The sequence below is a fragment of the Myotis yumanensis genome, unplaced genomic scaffold (genome assembly GCF_028538775.1).
Source record: "Myotis yumanensis isolate MYYU_CA2020_CCGP unplaced genomic scaffold, mMyoYum1.0.hap1 SCAF_3, whole genome shotgun sequence".
NCBI classification, from domain to species: Eukaryota; Metazoa; Chordata; class Mammalia; order Chiroptera; family Vespertilionidae; genus Myotis; species Myotis yumanensis.
The window spans coordinates 207,271,609-207,297,212 of record NW_027223754.1 but is presented as its reverse complement, the minus strand read 5'-3'; the positions used below and the strand labels follow the sequence as shown (position 1 = coordinate 207,297,212).

At 57.8% G+C, this 25,604-nt stretch overlaps 1 protein-coding gene across 4 annotated transcripts; it reads left to right on the top strand.

Moving 5' to 3' along the window:
- Window positions 1-8,591: 8,591 nt before the first annotated feature.
- Window positions 8,592-16,079, top strand: SSTR3 (somatostatin receptor 3). 4 transcript variants are annotated; one of them, XM_070411061.1, is made up of 3 exons: window positions 8,592-9,225; window positions 9,444-9,582; window positions 13,746-16,079. In XM_070411061.1, exon 3 carries the CDS (start codon window positions 13,781-13,783, stop codon window positions 15,053-15,055), a length of 1,275 nt encoding a protein of 424 aa, XP_070267162.1. In that variant the 5' UTR covers window positions 8,592-9,225; window positions 9,444-9,582; window positions 13,746-13,780; the 3' UTR covers window positions 15,056-16,079. The 4 variants fall into 4 exon arrangements, with proteins under 4 accessions (XP_070267162.1, XP_070267160.1, XP_070267161.1 ...); XM_070411059.1 differs by having other exon boundaries at window positions 9,419-9,582; XM_070411060.1 differs by having other exon boundaries at window positions 9,419-9,586.
- Window positions 16,080-25,604: the final 9,525 nt, after the last annotated feature.

The following is a 25,604-nucleotide window of genomic DNA, read 5'->3' as shown; positions in this document are numbered from 1 at the left end:
TCTCACATCCGCAAAGCCACATCCCCCCCCAGCCTTTGCACAGCGGATCTGGTCCCCTTTCCTCGAACAATTTCCTCGGCTCCTCGAACTTCCCTGCATGCCTACCCCAGTGGACATGTCACTGCTTTATTCCAATGACGTCAGTAGAATTTATCTGTTCATTGTCGGTCTCATCTGGCACCTATTAGCTCACTTAACCCTCCTCCTCGCCTTCTGAGGTGGGGACTAGCAGCTCTTGTTCTACAGAGAAGGACATGGGTGCACAGGAGGGCACAGGAATTAGGGCTCAACTCATTAAGACACTGTTTCCCGCTCTCTGCCACGGCACCCTCCTCCTTGCTATCAGAATCCTAGTTCTGTGCAGAGCAGCAAGGTATCTAACCCCAGACAAAAATACTTGTTTTCCCAGCCTGCTTTGCAGCTGGGGTTCCAAGATCACACCGTTCTGGCCAACAAGACATAAGTGAAAGTCAGCTGGAGAGGTAGCATCTGTGATGTTTTTGTCCCCCCCCCCCCCCCCCCCCGCCCCCCAAATGCCCTTTGTTCTGCCCTCTTTCCTGCCTTGAACCCGGATGTGATGTCTGGAGCTGCAGCAGCCATCTTACAAACCTGAAGCCAGCAGCATGAACATACCCACTCACAGGCTAAGAATAGAGGAGCAGAATGAGAGAGAGAGAAAAAAGCCTGGATCCTCGACAACTTTGATGGGCAGCTGAACCAATGCCAACGACCGCTTTATTACGGCAACAAAATGAAAATGAAACCACCTGTTTGTTTCCTCGCCGCTGGCCAGGCCTACTGTTAGCTGGCGGCATTTGTAACTGAGGCCTCAGGGCTTCTAGCCCCTTGCTCTTCCCACTGTCTCAGGTGCCCAGCACTCACTGTTCATGGGGCGAGTCACTTGTTTTTGCTCTGCAAATTGGCTGAGGATGGCGGGAGGGGGCGGAGGGGGGGGGATGGGCCCTTTAGGTAGGAAAGAGAAACCTGTTTTGAAACAGGAAGAACTGCTGGTTGTGGGCAGAAGCTGTCAACACGGTGATGCTCACTCATTCGACAGCAACCACCCCCACCCCCAAGCACCAGCCACCCAGTCCCATGCGATCATTGCCTGGTGGGCAGGGAGCCCCGGCCAACAAGACTCCTTCACTTGGGGCTCTCCGTCACAGCCCGGCTTCTTCCAAAGCAGAGGCCCAGGGGTGCCTCTGGACCCTCTCACGCCCTCACCCCAGCATTCACTGTCACCAACTCTGGCCAGGTCTGCCTCCCCATGTCTGCTAAGCCCCGCTCCTTACCTGGCCCACTGCCAGCCCCTGCTCTGGGCCTTGCATCTCTTCCCTGGACCGTCGTTACAGCCTTTCATCAGCATCCCAGCCTCCACTGTCGACTTATACTCAGACCTCCACCTGGCAACCTGGGGGGTTTCCTCATTTACAAACATGATTTTGCTTCTCAGATGCCTTCAAAGATGCTTATACAGCACTGATTCATTCAATCAAGTAATCATTCAGCAAATAGTTATTGAGCTGTGTGCCAAACACAGGGTTTGAGGGCAGGTCAAGTGAGGGCCTGCTCTTAGGAGCTTAGAGCCCAGTGGGGAGCTGCCGAATCTTCAGAGAGCTCAGGAAATATCCCTTTTACTTGAATGGTTCACCTTGACCCTAGCAAGTACCTGGTAGATGCTGGATACACAGTAAGCCCAGCTTTCCAGCCATCAAGGCACCAGTCACGGCATGAGCCATCTTGGATGTACCAGCCCAGTTGAGTCCCCGGATGACTGTAGCCCCAGACAATATCATATGGAACAGAAGAGCCACCCCGCTGAGCCCAGCCAACCACAGAATCATGGGAGATGATGAAATGGTATACTGAAACAATTTTCAACCTTTAAAAAGTATTTTTATAGATTTTGAGAGGGGAAGGGAGAAGGAGAGAGAGATAAACATTGATGTGAGAGTGAAACATCAATCAGCTGCCTCCTGCATGCCTCCTGCATGCCTCCTACTGGGGATCAAGCCTACAACACAGTCACATGCCCAGATTGGCAAGCCTTCGGTGCACAGGACGATGTCCAACCAACTGGACGACATGGGCCAGGGACAATTCTCATTTTTTTTTCAACAATAATTTTTACCGACTTTTCAGAGGCCAAGTCCCTGCTATCTTTTTAAAAAATTTTTTATAAAAATTTATTTGAGCCAAAAATAAGATATGCCTCAAAGTAAAATCTCAACAGATTGAGAAAAATTGTCCCTGCTGTCCTTTCCTCTCATTGTTTACCTCTCCTCCCTCCCCTCTCCACTCTCCCATCACAAGAAATGCAAAGTATGTCTTTTTTTTTTTTTAAATCTTTATTGTTCAGATTATTACATTTGTTTCTCTTTTTTCCCCCCATAACTCCCCTCCTTCCAGCTCCCACCCCACCCTCCACCCTCACTCCCCACCCACTGAGTTCCTCCATAGGTGCATGATTTTTGTCCAGTCACTTCCCACATCTCCCACACCCCTTTTCCCCCAAGAATAGTCAGTCCATTCCCTTTCTATGTCCCTGATTCATTATAGTCACCAGTTCATTCTGTACATCAGGTTATTTATTCACTTGATTCTTAGATTCATTTGTTGATAGATGCATATTTGTTGTTCATAATTTGTATCTTTACCTTTTTCTTCTTCTTCCTCTTCTTAAAGGATACCTTTCAGCATTTCATATAATACTGGTCTTATCTGTGAAGCTCTTTATCTGACCTTCAATTCTGAATGATAGCTTTGCTGGATAAAGTAATCTTGGTTGTAGGTTCTTGGTATTCAGCACTTTGAATATTTCTTGCCATTCCCTTCTGGCCTGCAAAGTTTCTGTTGAGAAATCAGCTGACAGTCGTATGGGTATTCCCTTGTAGGTAATTGAGCCTCTTTCTCTTGCTGCTTTTAAGATTTTCTCTTTGTCTTTTGCTCTTGGCATTTTAATTATGATGTGTCTTGGTGTGGTCCTCTTTGGATTCCTTTTGTTTGGGGTTCTCTGCGCTTCTTGAACCTGTAAGTCCATTTCTTTCTCCAGGTGGGGGAAGTTTTCTGCCATTATTTCTTGAAATAGGTTTTCAATATCTTGCTGTCTCTCATCTTCTGGCACTCCAATGACTCTGCTATTAGTCCGCTTAAAGCTGTCCCAGAGGCTCCTTACACTATCTTCACACTTTCGGATTCTTTTTTCATTTTGCTTTTCCAATTGGGTGTTTTTTGTCGAATCTTTGTTTTGCTTCTTGTGCTCCTCTGGTCTGCTATTGGGTATAATATTCTTTATTTCAGTCCGTGTATGCTTACTTTCTAATTTCTTTATCGTAGCATCGAGGGTCTCATTAGTTTTCGTGAGGCTCTGCACAAATTTATGGCAAGCCCTCAAAATTGCGATTCTTAGCTCCATATCCTCCATTTCTGTCATGTTTTTTTGTCTCCGCATCTTTTATGCTTTCTTGGTGCACCCCCTTGTGGTCTCTGTGCGCAGTCTTGTTCTAGCCAAGCCTTAATTGTTGTAGTTAACACTAGAGGGATTTGACCACCAGGCCGACTGGCTGTGGAAATCAGCTGTGGGAAAACTTCAGTCCTCAGGGGAGGCGCTAGTCCAGCCTTTGCCTGAGGCGATCGGCAAATGGCTGTGCGCAGGGTTTGGGCGGGGCGGGCTCAACAGGGCGGGGGGAGGGAGCAGCTATGGCCGCTCTCAGTCCGTCCCCAGGGGCTCTGCCTCTCTGTCCCAGCAATCGCTGCAAACCTCGGAGGGGCCGTAGCCAGACAGTCCCGCTTCTCCCGTTTGAGTCTGGGTCCCTAGAGACTCGCCCGGATCTGTAGCCCAGAGTCTGAGACTCGCTCCTGATTGAAAACGACAATCGCGCCCTCAGCCGCCAGCCCGCTTTGTGCGCGCACCCTCACCACCGCACCGCCGTACCTTTAAATTTTCCACACTGCGCCTCCGCTGAGCATCGGAATGCTGTTGTTTTTGCTTCTAGTTGAAGAGACTCTCCTCAGCCAGCCTTCCCGTGGTTCTGGTTGATGTCCGCTCCGACTTTTAGTTGTATTTTTTTTTTTAATAGATATTAGCTGATTGCTTCTTTTTTTTTTTTTTAAATATATTTTATTGATTTTTTTACAGAGAGGAAGGGAGAGAGATAGAGAGTCAGAAACATCGATGAAGAGAAACATCGATCAGCTGCCTCCTGCACATCTCCTACTGGAGATGTGCCCGCAACCCAGGTACATGCCCTTGACCGGAATCGAACCTGGGACCCTTCAGTCCACAGGCCGACGCTCTATCCACTGAGCCAAACCGGTTTCGGCTAGTTGTATTTTTGAAGTGGTTGTCCACGGCGGCAGTCTCCGGTGTTTACCTATGCCGCCATCTTTGATTCCTATCTGCAAAGTATGTCTTTACCCTATCCTTCCACGCCTCTAGGGTCACCTGACTGCATCCAGGCCTTGTGGGCTATGGGAAGTAGGACAGGGTGGGCTCTGGGGAGGGAGGCAAAGGTCTAGGATGGTTCTAGAAGACGTCTGAAGGCCTCGAGGAAGGTGGAACGATGAGCAGCCATCTGTATAACCGGAAGCTCAAGTCAACTCAGTTCCCATGTACTAACCGTGTGCTCTGGGGCAGGAGCTGGAAGTGAAGAGCAGGGTGAGACCCGGCCTTCTGCTCCCCGGGGGTTCCGAGGCCAGTGGGAGGGACGGACGTGTAAATCAACACCCGGCCTGTGGTTGGGTTCACATACCACAGCCGCTCACTCTATACCGAAAGGAAGGGACTCAGGACTCAGGTGCCAGCGGAGAGAGATTTTTGTTTCCTGCACTTGGCTGAAGAGCAGCCACGACAAGGAGAACACAAAACAGAAACACAAACTCTCATCTTCAAAGAAAGCAGGAGACACCTGGGACCCCAACCCACAGCACAGGCAGGAGAGCAGGTGGAAGGGTGGTAAATGATTTAACAGCCCGGACAGGCAAGCCTAAATGCCCGCTGTTCCCTGGGGGCGGGGCGGGGCTGGAGGACGGGCGGAGCCTGAAGAGATGCAAACCAACTGGCCTGGCAGAACCCCAGGAGGCTCCCAAGAAGGGGCCCAGACACCACAGATGGCGAAGTCTGTTTCAGGAGCCGTTGGACTCCAGGGCTTCCCCTCTGCACTGTGCAGCCAGGCGACCATCCTTCTCTAAACCCGGGCGGGGAGATTCCAGCCAGAGACTTCTGGACCCAAGGCCACTGGCTACTGGCTACTGGGCATGTGGGGGTGAGACCCCAGGCTGCTTCCTGGGGGTGGAGGGTGGTAGATTTGATGGTGCTTAGCAGGTAATCTCACTCCCATCCCCCCCCCCGCCCCCCCCCCCCAGGCCGTGAGTGTAATTCCCACTCCACTGATGCAACCTGGCCCAGGTGACTTGCTTTTGGCCAATGGGTGGTTAGCATAGGCCTCACTAGGAGAGACCTGAGTGTGTTTTGCCCTTGAGCTTGCTCTTGTGCTGGCAAGAGAACATGCCTGGTAAGCCTGCTGCTCGGAGTGTGAAAGAAACGGCGGCTGTAGAGGGGGTTAAGTGATTCCATCCTTGAAGCACCCTATGCCGTAGCTTTGAAGATGAGGGACTGAGGCTCAGAGAGGTTAAGGCACAGATCCAAGATCACACAGCTAGGAAATGATGAAGCTGAGATTCAACCCCAGCAGGACCCCGCAGGGACTGATGAACCCCGGGACACCTTAGTGGGGACTCCAGTGACAAAGCCCCAGGAGGTGGGCTGGGAAGGTGTTTGGGCTCAACTTGGCTTATTGGAGAGGACAGACCCAGCATCTGCAGCTGAGGCCCCGCCCTGCTCTGTGGTTGGCTCTGGCCTAGGCTCTTTGTTGGGGAGGAAGTGGGGAGGAGCAGGTTCTGCCCTGGCTCTCAGGGTGGGAGGAGCCTGGGCCCCAGCTCCTGGGAAACCACCTGTCTGATGGTGGAGGCACACTTGTTGGACTTGGGGGAGCCCTTCAGTCTGAGGGAGAGACGTGGCCCTAGCTTGAGAGGGCCCGGGTGTGATGAAAAGACACATACAGCATCGTCCTATCTTGGGGAGGCAGGCCAGACAGCCCCTCCAGGTTACCACGGACATGAGGTGACAGGTCCAGGCCTCACACTCCAGGACCTCAATGCCAGGCAGGGCAGGGCCACCCCATGTCTCCCAGACACCCAGCGGCACCTGCTCCCCAGAGCTCACAGCTGCACTTCCTCCTTCTGCCCCTCCCGTCCCAGGGGAAGGGCTGGTCAGGGTCATTTCTGCCGCGAAGGCCGTGGGTGGGAGTGGGTGTTTGACTCAGGTCCCACCTGTCCCCAGCTGGGTGCTCGCGACTCCTCACCGCTCTCCGGCCTCCAGCAGCCGCTCAGCACAGTCTCCCTCCTCCTGCCACCCGGCCCACTCCCCCTCGACAGCTAGCTACCCTCTTGTCCTCCTTAAACAGGCAGCACATGCCTACTGGCCAGGCCAGTGCCAGGCCTGGGGACACAGTGCGGACCTCACAGTCTCCCCTTCCGAGCTCACAGCCCTGCACGGAGAACACTGCCCCACAGCTGAGTCTTGAGCTCAGATTAGTAGAGGCTTGTGGAGGGGGCGTGGCTCTGGGAAGTCTGGGGGCGGGGCTCTGGGAAGCCGGGGGTGTGGTTCTGGGCTGTCTGGGAGCGGGGCCTGGCTAACCCAGGGCCTGGAAGGCTCCTGGAGGAGGCCACCTGCAGGAGGACTTCCTTCACTTCACACAAGGGGTGGGGTGAGAGTGTCCCGCCACAGCTCGGAGACCTTGCCCTTCCCTCTGCCTGAAGGCTCTTCCCTGGACATTTGCTTAGTCTCTCTCACCTCTCCAGAAGCCCTCTGAGCTCTCCTGTCTAATGAATGAATGAGAGACTGGCCGACTTCATAAATGAATGAATAAGGCTGGAGGTGCCTGGAGCTCAGGCTGGGGGAGGGATCTGTAGATGAGAAGACCGGGGGAGGGGCGGGACAGGCGGCAAGATTGGGGTAGTATAAAGCCTGGTGGGCGATGAGAAGCCACGGAGGCCTTGGGCAGGGGAGGGGCAGTGCCGTGGAACCCCTCCCTCACCCCCAGAGCTGCCTCAGAGCCCACTTACTCCTCACCAACTTGTCTGGGCAGAAGAGTGAGGACTGCAGGAAGGTCTGTCCCTGGTCCTACTGTGTGCTGCAGCAGCCAGGATGGCACCCCTGGAAGAACCAGATTCCTGGCTCTCTGAGGGCCTACTACACACCAGCCTTACAATCAAGTGGGTCCAGCTCTGTCTTTAAGGAATGGGGCCCAGACAGTGCCTGGCACACAGTAGGTATTCAACAGCCTTTCTCCTGTTACCCCCTTGCCCTTCTGAGAAGGGGGCAGGCTGCTCGGTGGCAAGGTGCTCGAGAGCACACCTTTGGTGCGAGGCTTTGGCTTCTCCTGTGTGATCTAGGTAGACGGCTTCCCCTCTCTGAGCTTCAGCCTCCTTACCTGTAAACCGATGCACTAATGCTGCTTACCGTGGCGGGTGTGGTGGCGAGAGGTAGGATAACGGGCCTGAAGCAGCCCACGACTAATAAAAATTGCCGTCATTACTAACAGACCCTTAGCGTTTGTGATGCTCACGTTGAAAGAGGATCTTAGGACTGATCTAGTCTCACCTCCCCACGATCCCAATGAGGAAACTGAGGCCTGGAGACGGGACGACTCACTCATGGTCCCTGGCAAGTCAGCACAAGCTGGGCACGGTGTCCTGGGGCAGCCAAGCCTGTGCGCAGGCCCCGGGCAGAGCACCTGAGAGCCAGGGGCCAAGTCCGCCCCCGCCTGCTGCCGGGTCGCCTGCCAGCTAAGAATAGATTTCACCGTGACCACTGCCAACCGATTTGATGGTGGGAAATACTACCTTTGAATTTCAATTAAGCCAAATAGTATTTCCCCCCAAAGAATTCTGCTCTTCTCAGCGGTAGACCTGCATCACAAATCATCGTCCTTAATCATTACGATTAGATTTTGAGTTTTGTCAATGTACGAAGAGTGGACATTTGTTTTCGAAGCTTTGCGTTGCCTCCTGGGCCCCAGAGCCTGCAGCATTTATTCTGGCCCCTGTCCTCCCACACCTCGCCCTGCCCGGCCCTCCAGACTCAGCCAGGCTGGGGACTGACGATCCCCGCCTGGCCTTCCTCCGTGTCCCGTGTCCAGCCTGTGGCCGGGAACAGGACTCCCATTCCAATGCTCACCCCACGCTGTCAGCCCTCCCGGTGGCACTGCCACACCCACCTGGCCTCGGGACCCAGCGTCACCCTAGGGGCCATGTGCCCTGGTGGCCTGGGGTGGGGGCCCCTGGCCCCTGGCTCTCAGCCCCCAGCTTCCCTGTGTACCACCCTCTTCTCTCCACACCCTGCAGGAGCCAAGGCCAGCGTGGGTGGCTGAAATCTCCCCGGTAACAGGCCTCCCCCTCCTGCCAGCCTCCTCCCCTAACCTGCCGTCCCTCCTCCCTCACCCTGCACCTGCTCTCTGGCCCCTGGGCCCCTCCCCCCAGCCCTTCCCACACCCCCCCTCCTGCTCCCTCCTTCCCTGGCTCTCCATGTCACCATCTGTGGCACAATCCTTCTCTGTCACTCTCTCTGCCACCCCCTCCTTCCCCTTCCTCCTTCCCCGCTCTCTATCCCTGCCTCTCTCCGCATCTCTCCCTCTCTTCCCTTCTCTCGCTCTCTTTCCTCCTCCTTTTATTCTCCCTGTCCGCATTTCTCATCACTCCCCCTCATTCTGGCTTTCCACCCACTCACTGTCCTCTCTCTCTCTCCCTCTCTCTCCACCTCCGACCGGCCCCCCTTCCCTCTATCTCTCTTGGCTCCTATCGTCCCCTGCTCCCCATTTCTCTTCTTTCCTTGGAGGCTTCTCTCTCCATCCCCACCCCAGGCTCCTGCGTGCAGACCCCATCTGCGTCCCTGCCCTCCAGGACACGTCCCGGAGATGAGGGGGGACGCACCACGCACCAGTGGGAAGTCAGGGCTGGAGACCAGATGGAAGAGGCTCTGTGGGCAGACGTGGCCACCGCGGGCCTAGGAGGGGGCCCGAGCCGCAAGCAGTCTGGAAGGGGGCACTGTGCGGGGACCCCGGCTAAGGGGTGCTCTGGGGGCAGCTGGGGACTGTGCAAGGAGAAGGGACAACACAATGATAACCAGCTTGGCAGCAAGGAGGGGATCCCTCACCCCACGGGCAGGTAAGGAGGCTGGGGCTGGGGGGGGGTCCCCGAGGGTGGGGTCCTGGAGCTCCCCCTCTGCCCAGCATACATTTGGGAGGCTGGGGCTGGCGGCTGGAGAGGGTGGGAGGCCTAGGGGGCAAAGGGGCTTTCCTGTGAACTCTGGGTGGGCTGTGGGGTGGGGGGCCATTCATCTTGGAATTTTGCACCACAGCTCTCAGATCTGGGAATCACTGCAGGGCAGTGTCGGAGCTGGAAGCAGCCAGATGCATCGTGCTGCGTGGCCTCCTCCGCTCACCCGCTGGCTTCCCTGAGCCCCCTGTCTGTGCCGGGCACCGTGCTCTGCACGCTCCCGTGTAATCGCAGCCACCCCGGGAGGTGGGTACGCTTGTCTTCATTTAACAGGAGGAAACTGAGGCCCAGAGGAAGGAAGTGACTTGCCCAAGGTCACACAACTCGGGCATGTGGGGCATGTTCCTGGGGTCAGATGCCAGGCCTGGGGTGGGAGTGTTCAGTGGGCAGTGACCCGGGGCCTCCTGGGGGAAGGCCCGGGGCAGCAGAGGGCAAACAGAACACAGCTGGCCCGGGGCCAGCAGCCTGCATGGTCCGGGCTGGCCCAGTCCCTGCTTCCTTTAAGCCCGAGGCCACCAGGGCCAGGGGGTGCTGATGGTTTCTGAGTAGACAGAACTGAGTTTGAATTCTGACCTCCCGCTCACCAGCTGAGTGACCTTGTGCAACTTGCTGAACCTCTCTGAGCCTCAACTTCCTCTTCTCTGAACACCCTCCCCCGCGGGCCCTGGGAGGGTTTCATAATGTGAGTTCGAGGCCTCTGCCCAGGAGCAAGGCCCCACCTCGCTCAGAGCTCCACTCGCCGAGCGTCTTGGTCTAGTCCTGTCTTCTGATGTTCTGGGTGCTGTGCTAGGTGCGCAGGATCCCTGCACCCAAGAGCCAGCGCCCTAGAGGGGCAGGGGGTGGGGGACAGACAAATGCCGAACCGATGGGGCATCTGGAATCCCGCCGTCCTGAATTGTGTGGGGCTCAGGGCCGCCACCCGCCCTCTCTGGGCTTCCGTCCCCCTGAACAATCCTCTGAGGGGTCCACCCCCAGCTTTCAGGCAAATGGTGCCAAGATAAACCAGACAGGGAAGAGCCTCCTCCCGGGATGAACTGGATCATGCACAGGACTCCGGCTCCTTAAAGAAAAGGCGGCACCTAAATTGCAGGTCTGGCTGACGCCCCCGGAAAGCTGTTCTTTCCCTGCTTTTGGCGCCCTGGCCCCTTGAACTTGGCCAGGGGAGGTGGGTCCAGATTAAGGTGGAGGCAGGGCATCTCGTCAGGGGGCCGGGGCTCTGGGAGGAGCTGGGCCTAGTGGCTCCCCTGTATCCTGCCAGGACCCTGTGCGTTAGCACGTGTGCTGTGTGGGTGGGTGCACATGTGTGTGACCGGCGAGAGGGAGGCTGTCCTCAGAGCTCACCCCCAGGCCTCCCTGGGGGCATCTGTCACTGCAGCCTGGCAATCAGGTCTGCCCGGCTCACTGCTCCTCTCCTGGGAGCCCAGCACCCCTCCCTCTTCCATCGCTGGGCTGGACTGGCCGCCTGGCGGGGAGGCTGTAACGAGGATCTGCGACAGGGAGGCAAGGGGGATGGGTGGGTGACGCAGGGCTCCCGGAGGAGGCCAGGGCTCAGGTCCCAGATTCCACGGTCCTGGGTCTCAGGAGGGCTGGCTCGGGTACTTGGAACGCTAACATTCTCTGGTTCAAGGCCACGGATCTAAAAGCCCATGACCACAACTCAGTTCTAAGAATCTACAATTCTATTTCTAGGCCTCCAAGAGTCTAGGGATTTGGGTCTATGGTCCTACTAGTTCCAGGTCCTGAGGAGCCGAGAGAGCTCTGAACAGGCCGGTGGGAGAGCTGGAAGCCAGCTGGGCGGCCTGACCCACTGTGGCACCAGGCAAGTGCCTTCCCCGGGCCTGGCCTCAGTCTGCCAGCCTGTGAAGTGGGTCCTCCCAGCTCTGCCTCTTCACAGCTCTGTGACCAGAGTGTGTGGACTCACTTTGCTCCCGGTCTGCATGTTGGGAATGGCAGACACAATGCCTACCATGGGATGTAGCACGTCACCTGCTTAGCCGGGAACCTGGCAGTCGGGCTCAGTGACAAGGAGCTGGCCACACTGCTAGGACCCCATGAGCCACTGCCCAGAGCCCCTTCCTTAGAGATGCAGTCCCAGGCCCAGGGGAGCGATGAGGGCCTGGGGCGATGAGGACAGGGAGGGGGTGCTCTGAGCCCAGCCAGCCTGGGGTCCCCTCAGGGGGAGCCACGGCCAAGGGGTGCTTTGCCATTCTCGGCATCGCCCTGCCTGGCCCTCAGAACCCTCAGAAGCGCCAGATCATCAGGCAGGGCACCCAGGCGTGCTCACCCACCCAGCGATGCTTGCTCCAAGTTGGGGCACCTCCCCTTTCCCGGAGCTTTGCATCAGGAAAGGGGGTCCTGACAGGGCAATGCAAACCCCCAGTGTTGGATTGGCAGGAAGATATTGGATCGTGGAAGGGTCATTAGGAAGCAGGGGGAGGTCCAGGCCCAGAGGAGGCTGTAGCTTCCACCTGGTCTCTATCTGGGCCTCCTGGGAGCCAGGAAGTCCTGCTGAGGGAGGCTAGCAAATCCGGGGGTGGGGGCCTTTCCCGGGGGCCTGGGTCTCCATTCTCAGCAATGCATCCTCCCTCCACGTTAAGATCTGGACTTCCAGCCTCTGAAACTGTGAGAAGTAAAAACAACCAAATTTTGCCAAAACCGGTTTGGCTCAGTGGATAGAGCGTCGGCCTGCGGACTGAAGGGTCCCAGGTTCGATTCCGGTCAAGGGCATGTACCTGGGGTTGCGGGCACATCCCCAGTAGGAGATGTGCAGGAGGCAGCTGATCGATGTTTCTCTCTCATCGATGTTTCTAACTCTCTATCTCTCTCCCTTCCTCTCTGTAAAAAATCAATAAAATATATTTTAAAAAAAAAAACAACCAAATTTTACTGGAAGTCCCTCTGGTTCTCTGATTGGTTTGGATGGTGCCTCAAACAGGGATGCAGAGCTCAGGCTGGTGTGAACGGGACAGCTGGGAGACGGGAAAGGTTCAGAGCTGAGTGAGAGCGACTCCACACGTAAGGAGAGTCGAGTCCAGCAGGGGATCCAGGAGGAGTTCCAGCTCCTCATCACACATGGGAGGTGTGACAAGAAGGGTACTAACACAGTACGTGGGAATGCTGGTTCCCACCATGCTGAGGGACGTGCTCCTACTGATGCTTCAAAACCCATCCTGAAATGCCCTCGTCTCAGGGAGGCCTGGCTTGCCAAGGCTGGGGGAGGCAGCTGAGTGAGAGCGCGTTGGCGACCGCTGCTCTAGTGTGTTTTGAATTTCTCTACAAGCCTCCCTCTGGGGGAGAAGGGGCCCCAGAGAGCCCCCCTCCCCAGGTTCACAGCCAGTCATCCTGGGCAGGGTCTTTGCACGTGGGCTGGGGCAGGCAGAGAAGGTCCCCAAGGGCTCTGACTCCCAGGGGAGGGGTACTCCTGAGCCTGTGGTTCTTAATCTGATGAAAGCTCTGGGCATTCAAAGTTTTCGGGGTTCATGGATCCTCTGAAGTTCATCTGGAGACCCAAGTTCAAGGTTAAGGAACCGTGACATGCAGCAGTGTTTTCAAATGTGAGGGCTGAGCCCTGTTGGTGGGTGTCCCAGTCCATTTGCGCTCCTACAACAGACTACCATAGATTGGGGGACAGACGTATAAACAACCAAAATTTACTTCTCTCAGTTCCAGAGGCTGGAAGTCCAAGATCAGGGTGCTGGCAGATTGGGTGTCTGGTGAGGGCCTGCTTCCTGGTTCATAGATGGCCATCTTTTTGCTGTGTCCTCACCTGGTGGAAGGGGAAAGGGAAAGGGAGCCTCATAAGGGCACTAATCCCCTTCATGAGGGCTCCACCCTCATGACATAATCAGCTCCCAACACCATCACACTGGGGGTTAGGATTTATTGCTTTGGTGGGAGACACATTGTCTATAGCAGTGGGTGATCCACGCGGGGCTCCGCAGACTGGGACCATCTTATGTAGAAAGGGCAGGAGTTGCTTTATGAAACAATATGACTCCATTGGTTGCTATGTAAAATGTACTGGCATTGAAAATATGTGGAAAGCACCGGTGTAAAGGAAAGGGCCTATGTTGTCATCGGCTGATTGAATGATCCATTGATTCCTTATTGAACATTTGTGTAGCACTCGCCCTGTGCACAGGCGAGGGGACACAGGCCAGCGCTGGTCCCTGCCCTTTAGGGCCAGGCAAGCCAGCGCCCCTCACCACAGCTACGGTGGTGCAGGGAGGTCACTCTCTCTCTCTGAGACTCAGTCTCCTCCTCTGAGAAGTGGGGATACCTTGCTGGCCTGTGCAGTGATGAGCTGGTGCGTGTCACTCTGGCCGAGCACAAGTTCAGTGTGAGGAGGGAGGGGCAGCTGGGAGGAAGCCATCTTCCGCCATGACCTGGCTGTGTCCTCCCTCCTCCAGGCCGATAGCGGACTGCTGACCGCCCTCCCTCAGCCATGGACCCCCTTGGCTATCCTTCACCGGTGCCCGCCACCTCGGAACCTGAGAACGCCTCGGCCTGGCTCCTGGACGCCACCCTGGGAAACGTGTCCGTGGCCCCGAGCGCGGCCGGCCTGGCCGTCAGGGGCGTCCTCATCCCACTGGTCTACCTGGTGGTGTGCGTGGTGGGCCTGCTGGGCAACTCCCTGGTCATCTACGTGGTCCTGCGGCACACGGCCAGCCCGTCGGTCACCAACGTCTACATCCTCAACCTGGCGCTGGCCGACGAGCTCTTCATGCTGGGGCTGCCCTTCCTGGCCGCCCAGAACGCCCTGTCCTACTGGCCCTTCGGCTCCCTCATGTGCCGCCTGGTCATGGCTGTGGACGGCATCAACCAGTTCACCAGCATCTTCTGCCTCACGGTCATGAGCGTGGACCGCTACCTGGCGGTGGTGCACCCCACCCGCTCGGCCCGCTGGCGCACCGCCCCCGTGGCGCGCGCCGTCAGCGCGGCCGTCTGGGTGGCCTCGGCCGTGGTGGTGCTGCCCGTGGTGGTCTTCTCGGGGGTGCCCCGGGGCATGAGCACCTGCCACATGCAGTGGCCCGAGCCCGCGGCGGCCTGGCGCGCCGGCTTCATCATCTACACGGCCGCGCTGGGCTTCTTCGGGCCCCTCCTGGTCATCTGCCTCTGCTACCTGCTCATCGTGGTCAAGATGCGCTCGGCGGGACGGCGGGTGTGGGCGCCCTCGTGCCAGCGGCGGCGGCGCTCCGAGCGCAGGGTCACGCGCATGGTGGTGGCCGTGGTGGCGCTCTTCGTCCTCTGCTGGATGCCCTTCTACGTGCTCAATATCATCAACGTGGTGTGCCCGCTGCCCGAGGAGCCCGCCTTCTTCGGCCTCTACTTCCTGGTGGTGGCGCTGCCCTATGCCAACAGCTGCGCCAACCCCATCCTCTATGGCTTCCTCTCCTACCGCTTCAAGCAGGGCTTCCGCCGGGTCCTGCTTCGGCCTTCCCGCCGGGTGCGAAGCCAGGAGCCCCCAGCCGGACCTCCGGAGAAGACAGAGGAGGAGGAGGAGGAGGAGGACGAGGATGGAGAGGAGGGTGGGGAGAAGGGGGCCGGGAAGCAGGGGGAAGCGAAGGAGATGAATGGCAGGGTCAGCCAGATCACACAGCCGGGCACCAGCAGGCAGGCGCTGCCTCCCAGCTGTGTGCCCCACAAGGAGCAGCAGTCCCTGCCCCAGGAGCCTTCCGCGGGGGAGAGGCCGGGCGCCTTGCACATCAGCTGTCTGTAGGGCCGGTGGAGGGCCAGAGCGGCCCAAGCACAGAGCACAGGCCGTGGGTGCGCCTCGGGCCTGCCACCCCAGGTGCCAGGGGCCGGTGATGGGCTGTTCAGATCCCACTGCTGCTGAGACTCGCTGTGTGACCTCCGACAGGTCACTTGCCCTCTCTGGGCCTCGTGTTCTCCTCTGTGACTCAGGGATGGGAGTCATCGGTCTAGACAAGCGCTGCCGGATGAGAAGGCTGGAGGGACCTGACCGCTGGGCTGACCCTCCTGAGGGGGGCCCAGGTTAAGAGGAGGGGTGCAGACTGGCCATCCCCTTCGGAGACAGAGCATCCAGGTGGGTTGGCCTGAGTCTGGATCCTCAGAGGATAAACCAAGGCCTGGGTTTCCTGGGCTCAGAGTCAGGTTCATAGGAGAGGGGCTGGGGCCCAGGTTCACAGGGAGCTGGACCAGCACCCCCCCAGCCCCCCAGTAGAAGAAAATCTTGCCCCGTGGGGGGCGGGTGTGAGGCTGCTCAGGCCCACACCAGCTCTCCCCTGTTGCTGCAAGGCCTTGAGACAGCCCTTCTCTCTGGCTGCAGGCCTCACCTGCTGAGCAACCCAGTAACCTCCAGGCCCTCTTGCCAGACGGTCGGGCCAGGACTCCTGTGATCCTGGACTTGAGAAGAAGCAGATTTTCCAAGAAGCTCGTTAAGTCCAGCTGCAGGGTCCCTTGCTGCTTGGGCCCTCTGAGTCCCTGAGCCTAATTTTGTACTTGGAATTTTGTATCGCTTTTCTTAAAGAGGGACCCCACATGCATAAGCTTAGGCCACCCAAAGCCTAGCTCGGGCCCTGCTGAGGGCAGCCCACGAATCCCCAAAGCAGCTCACTTTGTGTTCGGAGCCTGGAGGGGGGAGTGGGGTGTCTCTGGGTCTGAGAGCTCACAGGAGAAGCAACCCTGTGCTTCCCCTCTCACTGACCAAGGCAGGGGCCCCACCAGGCAGACTGGCACGGAAGGGCAGAGGGTAAGACAGTGAGTGCTGAGAGGAGGAGGAGGATGAGGAGGAGGGGAGGGCAGGAGGGAGGAGGAGGAGGGAAGGAGGATAGATCTGTTCCATGACCTTGGAGCTGTCCTTGGCCCCTCTGGACTGAGCTCAGTTGCTGCATCAGTGAAACTGAGTTGCCTGGCTCAACAGTCCCAAGAAAGTGATGCCATCAGGTGGGAGAGCAAATGCTCTGAAAGGCACAGGGCCAGCCCCTTGAGGCCGCTCAGTGCTGGGAAGAGGGGCTGGTAGACCGGAGCAGGCCTCTCGCCCTCTGAATTCCCCGGGCTGCAGGCTGGAAAGGCCCAGGGAAGACAAGACAAGACAAAAAAGTGGGACCACAGGGCCCTCCCTGGTTTGGCTCAGTGGATAGAGTGTCGGCTCATGGGCGGAAGGGTCCTGGGTTCGATTCCTGTCAAGGGCACATACCTCCATCTGGCCCTGGTCAGGGCACATGCGGGAGGCAACCAGTCGATGTGTCTCTCTCATGTTGCTGTTTCTCTCTCTCCATCTCACCCCTCCCTTCCACTCTCTCTAAAAATCAATGGAAAAATATCCTCGGGTGAGGATTAGCCACAACAACAAAGGTGAGACGACAGGGAGAGACCACTGCCCAAGGCTGGCCTGGACCGGCCTGGACTCCCTCCCCCAGGTGACCCCTGAGAGCCACAGTGAGACCGGCCCCGGGGAGGGTGGTACCTCTGGCTAAATCCCCCAAACCCTCCACCTGCAGAGGCAAGGGGCCCTCAGGGAAAGCACACGGACCACAACTTGGGGGACCCACATCTTCAACTCACCTCAGATCCTGGCCAGCCGCGACCTCTCCGGGCCTCAGTTTCCCCATCATAAAATGGAGGTGGCTGTCCCAGCTTGCCTGCCTCCTTGGGTTTGGGGAGGACAATAAGTCACACCAGGTAAACTGCCACACACACTGTAAGGGGGGGGTGACCCCTTCTCCCTCACCTCTCTGTATCTGGGCCTTGGGGGTGAGGACACAACGAAGGTGGACTTGGGGGTCAGAGGCTCAGGGAGATGGGGCCTGGAGGAGTGTTTCACCACCTTAGGGGACCCAGGGGTCCAAGTGCAGAGGCCGCCCCACCTTCCTGATTCCTGGGGCAGGGAAGCCTGTTCTTCAAGGGTGGCTGGGAGGCCCCTTAGAGAAATTCTTTGCTGCTTCTGCCCCTAGCTCTCGCTCGTCAATAAAGATGGTGACACATGACAACAGCCATGACCAGGGTCGATTCCTTTGCCAGGTGCTGTGTGTCTAGATCAATGCGTGCGCGCGCGCATGTGTGTATGTGTGTGTGTGTGTGTGTGTGTGTGTGTGTGTCTAGATCGTGTGCATGTGTGTGTGGGTGTGTGTATGGGCGTCCATCTCTATCAGGATCCTCCCTGAATCCATCTCTCAGCTCTGTGTGCCCAGGCCTCCAGGGGACGTGGAAGATGCCTCTGATAAGCCTCAGCCTGTCATCTTACAGATCTTGATGCAAAAGCAGCAGTTATGCTTTCTTCCTGTATCCAAATCTCAAATCTCATGGAAGGAAGCTGATTGGTCCCAACTAGGGCACATGGTGGCCTCTTGGGCCAATAACCAAAGACAAGGTGACAGAGTGCCAGGTGTGATGATTGGCCAGGTGTGGGTCATGTGACCATCCTCCCAGCCAGAGAGAAGGTAGGACTCTGTGATGAACAGTCTGGCTGACCAATGGCATGGGAGTTGGGTGCGGGGACAGTCTACAATGGCAAAGGGAGGCTAGCCAGGAGTATCAATAGCAGGCTGGGTGGGGTGGTTGGGGGATATAAGCACAGTTCAGGTGCATAGTAGGTGCTCAGGACATCTCAGCTGTATCCGTGAGGGTCCAGGGCTGTGTGGGAGTGGTGCCCAGGCCAGGACTCTTCCCCCCTCACCCCCCACCCCCCACCCAACATGCTTAATCCCACAGCCCTGGAGCCTCCCCACTACACGTGTGTCACTGCCTGTGCACGCGTATGTGCATGTCTGTGTCAGGGTGTCCTGCTAGCCTTGCCACTCCAGGCAGGGACTGTTCCTGGTGCATCTGTGTTTCCAGGGCCTGGCAGCACCATGGGCCCGTCATGTGAGCATTTAGAATAAATGAATGAGGAAGGAGAATTCCATTTCACAGCTCCCAGGGGAAACTTTCACATGATGACGTTGGCCTCCTTGGGATTTGTACAACAGGGTGACCCTGAATAAAGGGGGAAGTGGGGGGCAGCGGGAGGAAAGAGCTTGTATGGGATTTGGGGCTGGAATCTGTGGGTTATGGGAGCTGCGAGGACTCCTGGGTGAGGGGAGGCTCTGGGGTTGTGAGGCTGAGCGCACAGCAAGGGTGGTGATGACTCGCCCTGCAGACATCCAACTTGCTCAAACCCAGCCCTTCCCTTGAACTTGTCTCTCAGAGGTGGTTGCCAGGCAACAGCCCATGGCCACCATGCTCTGGACCAGGACTTCATGCGTCAGCCTCAGCCTGACAGGCGAGGGGCTGGGGTCGTAGGCCCTGCAGTAGGGAAGGCCCCAGGGCCTCAGGCCCTCCTCACCTACAAGGGGGCGAGAGACAGAGGCCACTGTCCCTTGGGAAGGTGACAGCCTGGGCTCCGCAGGACTCCAGACACGGAAGAAAGCACTCTCAAAGTGTGAGAACCACAGCTGTGCTGTGAGTGGCTCCCCCTGGAGTTGTGCAAGGCCACGGTCCGGCCAAGGTCTCGGGGGCTCCCCTGTCACTGGCAGGCCCTGCTGAGGCTCACCGTGAGGCCACGGGAAGGCTGGGAGGGAAATGCACCCCCTCAAAGTCATGAGACCCAAAGTCAGGGGGCTGGGCCCTAGGCCCACTCTGCCACGAACCTATTGCGTGACTTCAGGCCATTCCCTTCTCCTCTCTGGGCATAGTTCCTTGAGTTCACACCGATTTTTACTGACACTGGGCTGGGGGTACAGTGGAGGAAAAGAGATCCTGTGCTTGTGCCCTTGGCACTCACCGGCGGCCACACAAGTCACTGTGTCACTATGCAGTGGGGAGGGCAGTGAAGTTTGTTCTGGGGGAGCAACATTGTGGGAGGGTCAGTGGTGGGGGCTGCACTGGGGGCAGAGGGCTGAGCATGAGTGTGCCAGGCAGAGGGACCTGCCTGTGCTAAGGCCTGGACACTGGGGGATGCAGGAATGAAAGGCAGAGGCAGGGTCCCAGTTCAGGGATAGAGATTGTGTCGGACAGGACCTCCTAGAACAGCGGTTCTCAACCTGTGGGTCGAGACCCCTTTGGCGGTCGAACGACCCTTTCACAGGGGTCGCCAAAGACCATCCTGCATATCAGATATTTACATGACGATTCATAACAGTAGCAACATTACAGTTATGAAGTAGCAACGAAAATAATTTTATGGTTGGGTCACAACATGAGGAACTGTATTTAAGGGGCCAGAAGGCTGAGAACCACTGTCCTAGAAGGATAATTCCTGTTGTGGGTTCAATTGGTGCTCCTGTCCCCGCAATTCATCTATTGAAGTTCTGACCTCCAGTTGGGCCCCTGCTCCAACATGACCGGTGTTCCTAAGGTTTGGACACAGGCCTTCGCACAGGGGACAAGCCGAGGCCCACCAAAGGTTGCCTGCAAGCCACTGGGAGCTGGGAGAGAGGCCTGGAACAGCCCCCAGAAAGGAGCGACCCTGCCTGACACCTTGACCTTGACCTCCAGCCTTCAGAACTGAGAGAAGAGAAATGACTGTTGCATTGTTACGGCAGCCCTAGCAAACTAATCGAATTCCCCACCTGCAAAGCAGAGACAACAGCACCCGCTCCTGGCTCTCAGGGGGACCGATGGACTAACTTGTGCATTCTTTCATTCAACAAGAGTTTATCGGGCAGCTGCCAAATAAACAAGCTGAAAGCAGAGAAATATAAGGCCTGTCTTTTGGGAACCAGGATCAGAGAGAAAGAGACAGCTCTTTTTTAAAATATATTTTTATTGATTCCGAGAGGAAGGCAGGGAGAGGAAGAGATAGAAATATCAATGATGAGAGAGAACGGTTGATCGGCTGCCAAAGAGACAATTGTCAATCCCTCCCACCCGCCTCACTCTGGAATTGCCTGGGTTTGAATCCCAGCTCATCCATTCACTGCCTGTTTGACCTTGAGCCCGTTCATGAAGCTTTCTGTGCCTCGGTTGCCTCTTCTCTGAGATGAGGATAAGAGCACATGTCGCTATTGTTAGGAGCTTTAAATGGGTTAATATTCACAAGCAGCTTCAAACAGTGCCTGGTGCATTGTAGCTGCTCTGTGTGTGTTAAATAAACGTGAGAAGTGCTTTAAGCAGAAGCAAGAACCCATGCATGGGTGGGGTGGACGTCTCCTCAGGAGGGGTATGGCCAGCTGAGTGTGAAGAGGGAACTGGAGTTTGTGCACAGGGAAGGAGGCGTGGGAGACAGTCAAGGTGCTGAGAACAGCTCTGATATCCATTTTATAGCTGAAGACAGTGAGGCCTGCATAGGCCAGGTGACTTGCCCAGTGGCAGCACCAGAGGTAGGAGCAAGAACCCTGTTTTCCTAGCCCCCAGTCCAGTGTCTATAGTTTTTTAAAACTACAATAATGAGGGCTGGGGTATCAGGAGTGATGTTGGGAGTGGAGAGAGCTCTGAAGCCACTGGTGCCAGCTCCTTGGTGGCCATTGGGCAGTGGCAGACAATGCTCTCAGGCATGACCGGCAGCCCAGGCCCCACAGGGCCTCAGTCGCCGCCTACAGGTCCAGCCCCTCCCCAGTAAGCCCTGCAGCCTTGGCAGGCCAGGGCCGTGTGCACACAGGGGCGAAGGACTGGCACACACTCATGTGTGTGTGCGCGAGCGTTGAGGGCCAGACCAGCCTTCACTTTTTCACGGGCTCAAAGAAAGTGCCTGAGCCACACTTGGCATTCTCCAGGGTCCCAGACACCTCAGGTCTTGGCGCAGGCCCCGGGGGACACAGCCTGTAGGCAGGCAGGAGCCCATGCCCTCCATGGCCATCTTGTTAAAGGGGGAAATGAGGCCTGCAGTGGGACATGGCCTCTTGGTGCTGCGCTCTGCTCTAATGACCAGGAAATATGTCAATATTTGCACATGGGAACTGCTGGTCCTGTCGCACTGGGTCAACATGCCCAGCGCCTGTTTGTTTTTTTTATTTGTGAGAGGAGGGTTGAATCTGAGCTCTGGCCTTCTGTCTGCTCTTCACACCGGGCAGGTCTCTCCTCTCCAGCCACAATAAATGGCAGCAATTACAAGAGGAACAAAGAAAACACAATGCCCATTACAGTGGCACGTGAGTTCTCAGCCACACAATCAGGTTCGAACTCCAGCGCTACTACTTCTTAGCTATGCGTGCCTTTGCGTTAGCCTGGGAACCTCTTGGAGCCTCAGTTTCCTCATCCATAAAGTGGGCTCCATACCCCCATCGCACAGAACTGTTGCAGGCCCCGCGGAGGCCAGCGCTGTGCTCTGTGGCCCGCAGGGGGCGCCAGGGACCTCCATCTCGCCTCTGGGGGCCCGACGCCGCTCGGCTCGGCCAGACTCGGTTTCATTCGTCCCCAATCGGATCCTTTCGGTCAGACTCGGCAATCTTCGGCCATCCTCGGCAACACTCGGCGATGCTGGGCTGTGCTCGGCCAGCTCGGCCCTGTTCGGGTCTGTTCGGCTCCTCTCCGCGCAGGACACAACAAAGGCCCCGCCCCAGCGCGGCGGTTCCGCCCTCACCCCTGCGCGTCCCGGTTCCCCCGTGCAGGCCCGGAGGCCGGAGCTGGGCCGCATCTCGGCGGTCTCGCCGGCGGTGTCCACGCAGCCGGGTCGGGCTTAGCTGAGCCCTGGAAGGTGCGGAGCGAGGCTGCGGCCAGCGGCGGTCTTTTCCCAGGACTGGAGGACGGAGTGGGCGGCGATGGAAGGGCCTGGGGTCGGGGAGTCACTCCCCTTAGTTCTGCCCAGGGAGCCGGCCATTTGCGTGGGGAGGGAGCCAGCTGCCGCACCTGTTTCCCTGAGCCTCAGTTTCCCCCTCTGACAATTAACAGGGTCCGGAGGGCCTGGGACGGCGTGGGCCTCTTGGGGACTCAGTTTCCTCCTCTGTAAAGTGGGGCAGTTCGCCCAATTCGGGTTAGCACCTGTGGAACCAGTCCTGGGTTGCAGAAAGCCCAGGATGGAGAAACTGAGCCCAGAGAGTGAAGTCACCCAGTTAGTCAAAGGCGGGGGCGAGGGAGCCTGCCGATGGGACAGGGAGGTTCCCATCGGGCCTCTGCCCGCCTTGCGGGAGTGGGTTTGGAAGAACAAGGGAGGGAATGGGCACCCCAGCCAGCCCTGCGCGTCTCAATGGGCTCTTCCTCCCCCTCTCCCTCCCCCCTCGCCCTCAGCTCCCTAAGAAGGTGATGGGCCGGGTGGGATGGGAGCATCCCTGGCCCGCAGGCGCAACCCGATCTCTCGGGTTTCCAGTTGGTGGCGCTCACGGCTTCCTTTGTTTAGTCTCTGAAGTGGTTCCTGCCCTTGAACAGTTGGATCAGTGACTGGCCAGTCCCCACGCCCCTGGCTGGCCCCAGGAATCATCTGGGTCTGGCTCACTTTTCTGACAGGCACACGGTTCCCAGGGCTTTGCAAGCACCTGTTCAGTGTCACTGTGTTATACCTTCTCCCAGCCCGTGGCTGGGGGTGGGTTCTGAGGGTCTGCCTCTGTGCTTCACTTTCTCATCTGTGCACATCAGGAGAATGGGCCCAGCCCCTCGTCACACTCAGAGTGTAACCGAGGAGCAGCCCCGAGGGGCGGCCAGGATAGCGTGCCCCCGGCGGGTGTCCCACCAGGCTGCTCAGGTGGCCTTGGCTCCCTCATGTCCCTCATGCCCAGAGACACCGAGGCTTGGAGGGAGGAAGGCATGCCCAAGGTCTCACACGGAGAAGGCAGGCGGTGGAGCTGAGACCCACCCAGGCTTGTCTGCCCCGGGGCTGCAGCTCTGTCTTCAAGCTGCCCGGCCTGCTGGGGGACTAAGGGATGGTGCACAAATGGAGGGGTTTCAGGCAAGCTGGGAGGAGAGCCAGACTCAGTTCAAGGGAGTGGAGGACAGATATTAAAGTGTAATATTTTGAGTCCTGCTCTCTAATCTGCACTGCCCCCAGCCAGCTGCCCTGCACCCAGGGGGACAGGGGGCTGTTTTCCGGGGCATTGATGTGACTGGGGGCCAAAGGACCTGGCCGAGAACCTGGCGCGTCAAGTGCCTTCCCAGGGCTCAGCCTCCTCACCTGTTAAGTGGGATGAGCAGCCGTCCCCGCAGAAGGGCGGTTGAGTGGGCACAGAGCACAGCGCTGGCCACATAAGAGGCCCTGACAAAACCATTCCTGTGTCCCCCTCCTGCTCCCTTCCCCCTTTCTCAGAGGCGAGGCTTTTTAAACCAAAACCCAGCTGTCTCCCCTTCCAGTGCTGCTGACTCAGCGCTTTTCCTGGCAGCAGCTGCGGGAGTGGGGAGGGTGGGAGGTGACTCCCTGGCTCCGTCCCTCTGCAGCCCTGGCTCTGTGCCCTGGGAGTGCTGCCGGGGGCAGGGCCACACGGAGGGCACAGCCAGTGTGGACCCGACCGGTTTCCCAGCAGCCATAGTCCTTTTGTCTGGGGCCCTGGGACCCCTAAATAGGCGTGGGGGGGCCCAGGTGGGCTTGGGAGGGAGAAGCAGCAGAGCTAGACGTTGGGAAAGTCTGGCTGTCGTCCCAGCTTGGACTCCTGCTGCTGTGTGACCTTGAGCTAGACCTGCCCTCCCTGGATCGCAGTGTCCCTGGGGAACATAAACGAATTGGATTAGATCATCTCTAAGCGTCCTTCAGGCCTGGACAGTCAGCTGTTGGTTATCTCCCAGAGAGGAAAACAGGCTCCGGTGAGAGCTGGTCGAGGCCACACAGCCCAGCGGTGTTCCGTCCTCCGCGCCTGGCTCACCTGCGAGTGGCGGTGGGTGGGTTTAGGGTCCCAAAGTCCAGACTTCAGTAAATCCCCCAAGATCTCTGCATGCCTGCGCCTCCTGAAGGTGATCATGTCACCCCTCTCCCGGCAAACCCTGAACGGCAGCCTTTGCCCACAGCCGTGCCCATGTGCCCTCGTGGGAACTCCAGTGGGATGGAGAGCACTTCCGCTCTGTAGGGTTGTGGTTCCTTTTCAGCAGCTGTGTGACCTGGGAGTCACATCAGCTCCTTTCCCAAGGCTGGGGCAGGGCTCCCTCAAATAATGGGTCTGAAGAGCCACTGGGTACCGAACGAAGCCCCTGCAAAGAAGAGGCCTGGACAGGCAGTAAGTACAGCACCAATGAAGAATGAGGTTGGCCGGCGTGGCTCAGTGGTTGAGCGTCGACCTGTGAACCAGGAGGTCACTGTTTGGTTCCCAGTCAGGGCACATGCCCAGGTCGTGGGCTCCATCCCCAGTATCTGGGACATGCAGGAAGCAGCCGATTGATGATTCTCTTTCATCATTGATGTTCTATCTCTCGCTCTCCCTTCCTTTCTGAAATCAATAAAAAACATTTTTTTAAAAAAATGTAGAATGTGAGGGTGCTGGGGAGTAAGGGACATGGACCCGCTCTGCACTGGGGTCTCTGGCTGCAGAGAATTGAGGCTGCAGCCTTTTTAAACCTCCCTCAGCCTAACCAGAAGGAAGCCGAGGCAGGACCCTGTGAACTGCTGGGGGGCATTTCCCCAGGGGCACTGGCTCGAGAAGACCAGGAGGATGAATCAATCATGGCAAAATTCTAGTTGGAGGAGGAGGAGGACTTTGGCACCCATTGGGATGGGGGTTTTGTCCGGCTGCCACCCTGATAGCCCAGCAGGTAATGCCTTCACTCAGCAAACCTCTCCTGTGCCTAGCAGGGAGGGGGCTGGCACTGGAGTTCTACAGACAGCTAGGGTGTCACCTATGAGTGGTGGTGGCACCAGAGTTGGAACTGAGGCTGCCGGGCTGGTGCCTGTGCCCTCTCCCCTTTTCAGCTTAAGCTGGGGGCCCCCAGTAGCAGGATTCCAGAGCTGCCTCCCCTCCCCAAGCAACTGGAGGGGCTCCTGACCCCCTCTCTCCCCACCGCAGTTTCTCTGCCAGCACATCAGGGGCCTCCGATTACCTCCTGGCTCGGACTTTTTGGGCCTCCGAATCCAACAAGACCCCACCAAAGAGTTAAGCAAAGGGAATCCAGAGCTCCCATTATCTGGGCAGAACCCAGCGGCTGGAGGGGAGGGAGCAGGGAGGAGGGGACGTGGGAAGCCAGCTCAGCCCTCTTCCTCCGCCCTCCCTCCCTCTCGCCCTGCCTCCATCCCTTACTCCCTCCCTCCTCGGCTTGGCCTGGGGGTCTGGGCCAGCAACCAGTTATTACTGCAGACATGGGCCAAGGAGCCAGAGGCTGACCCGAGGCCCGGGGTCTGTGAGCGCTGGGCGAGGCTGCGGGACGGAGGGTGAGTGATGGAGGTCCTGCATTTCCCACCCACGGCAGGGCCGCCCACCCCCAGAGGAGGCTGGGGTCAGAGCCTGGAATTCCTCTCCTCCCTCCTCCCTCGCTTCCTGGAC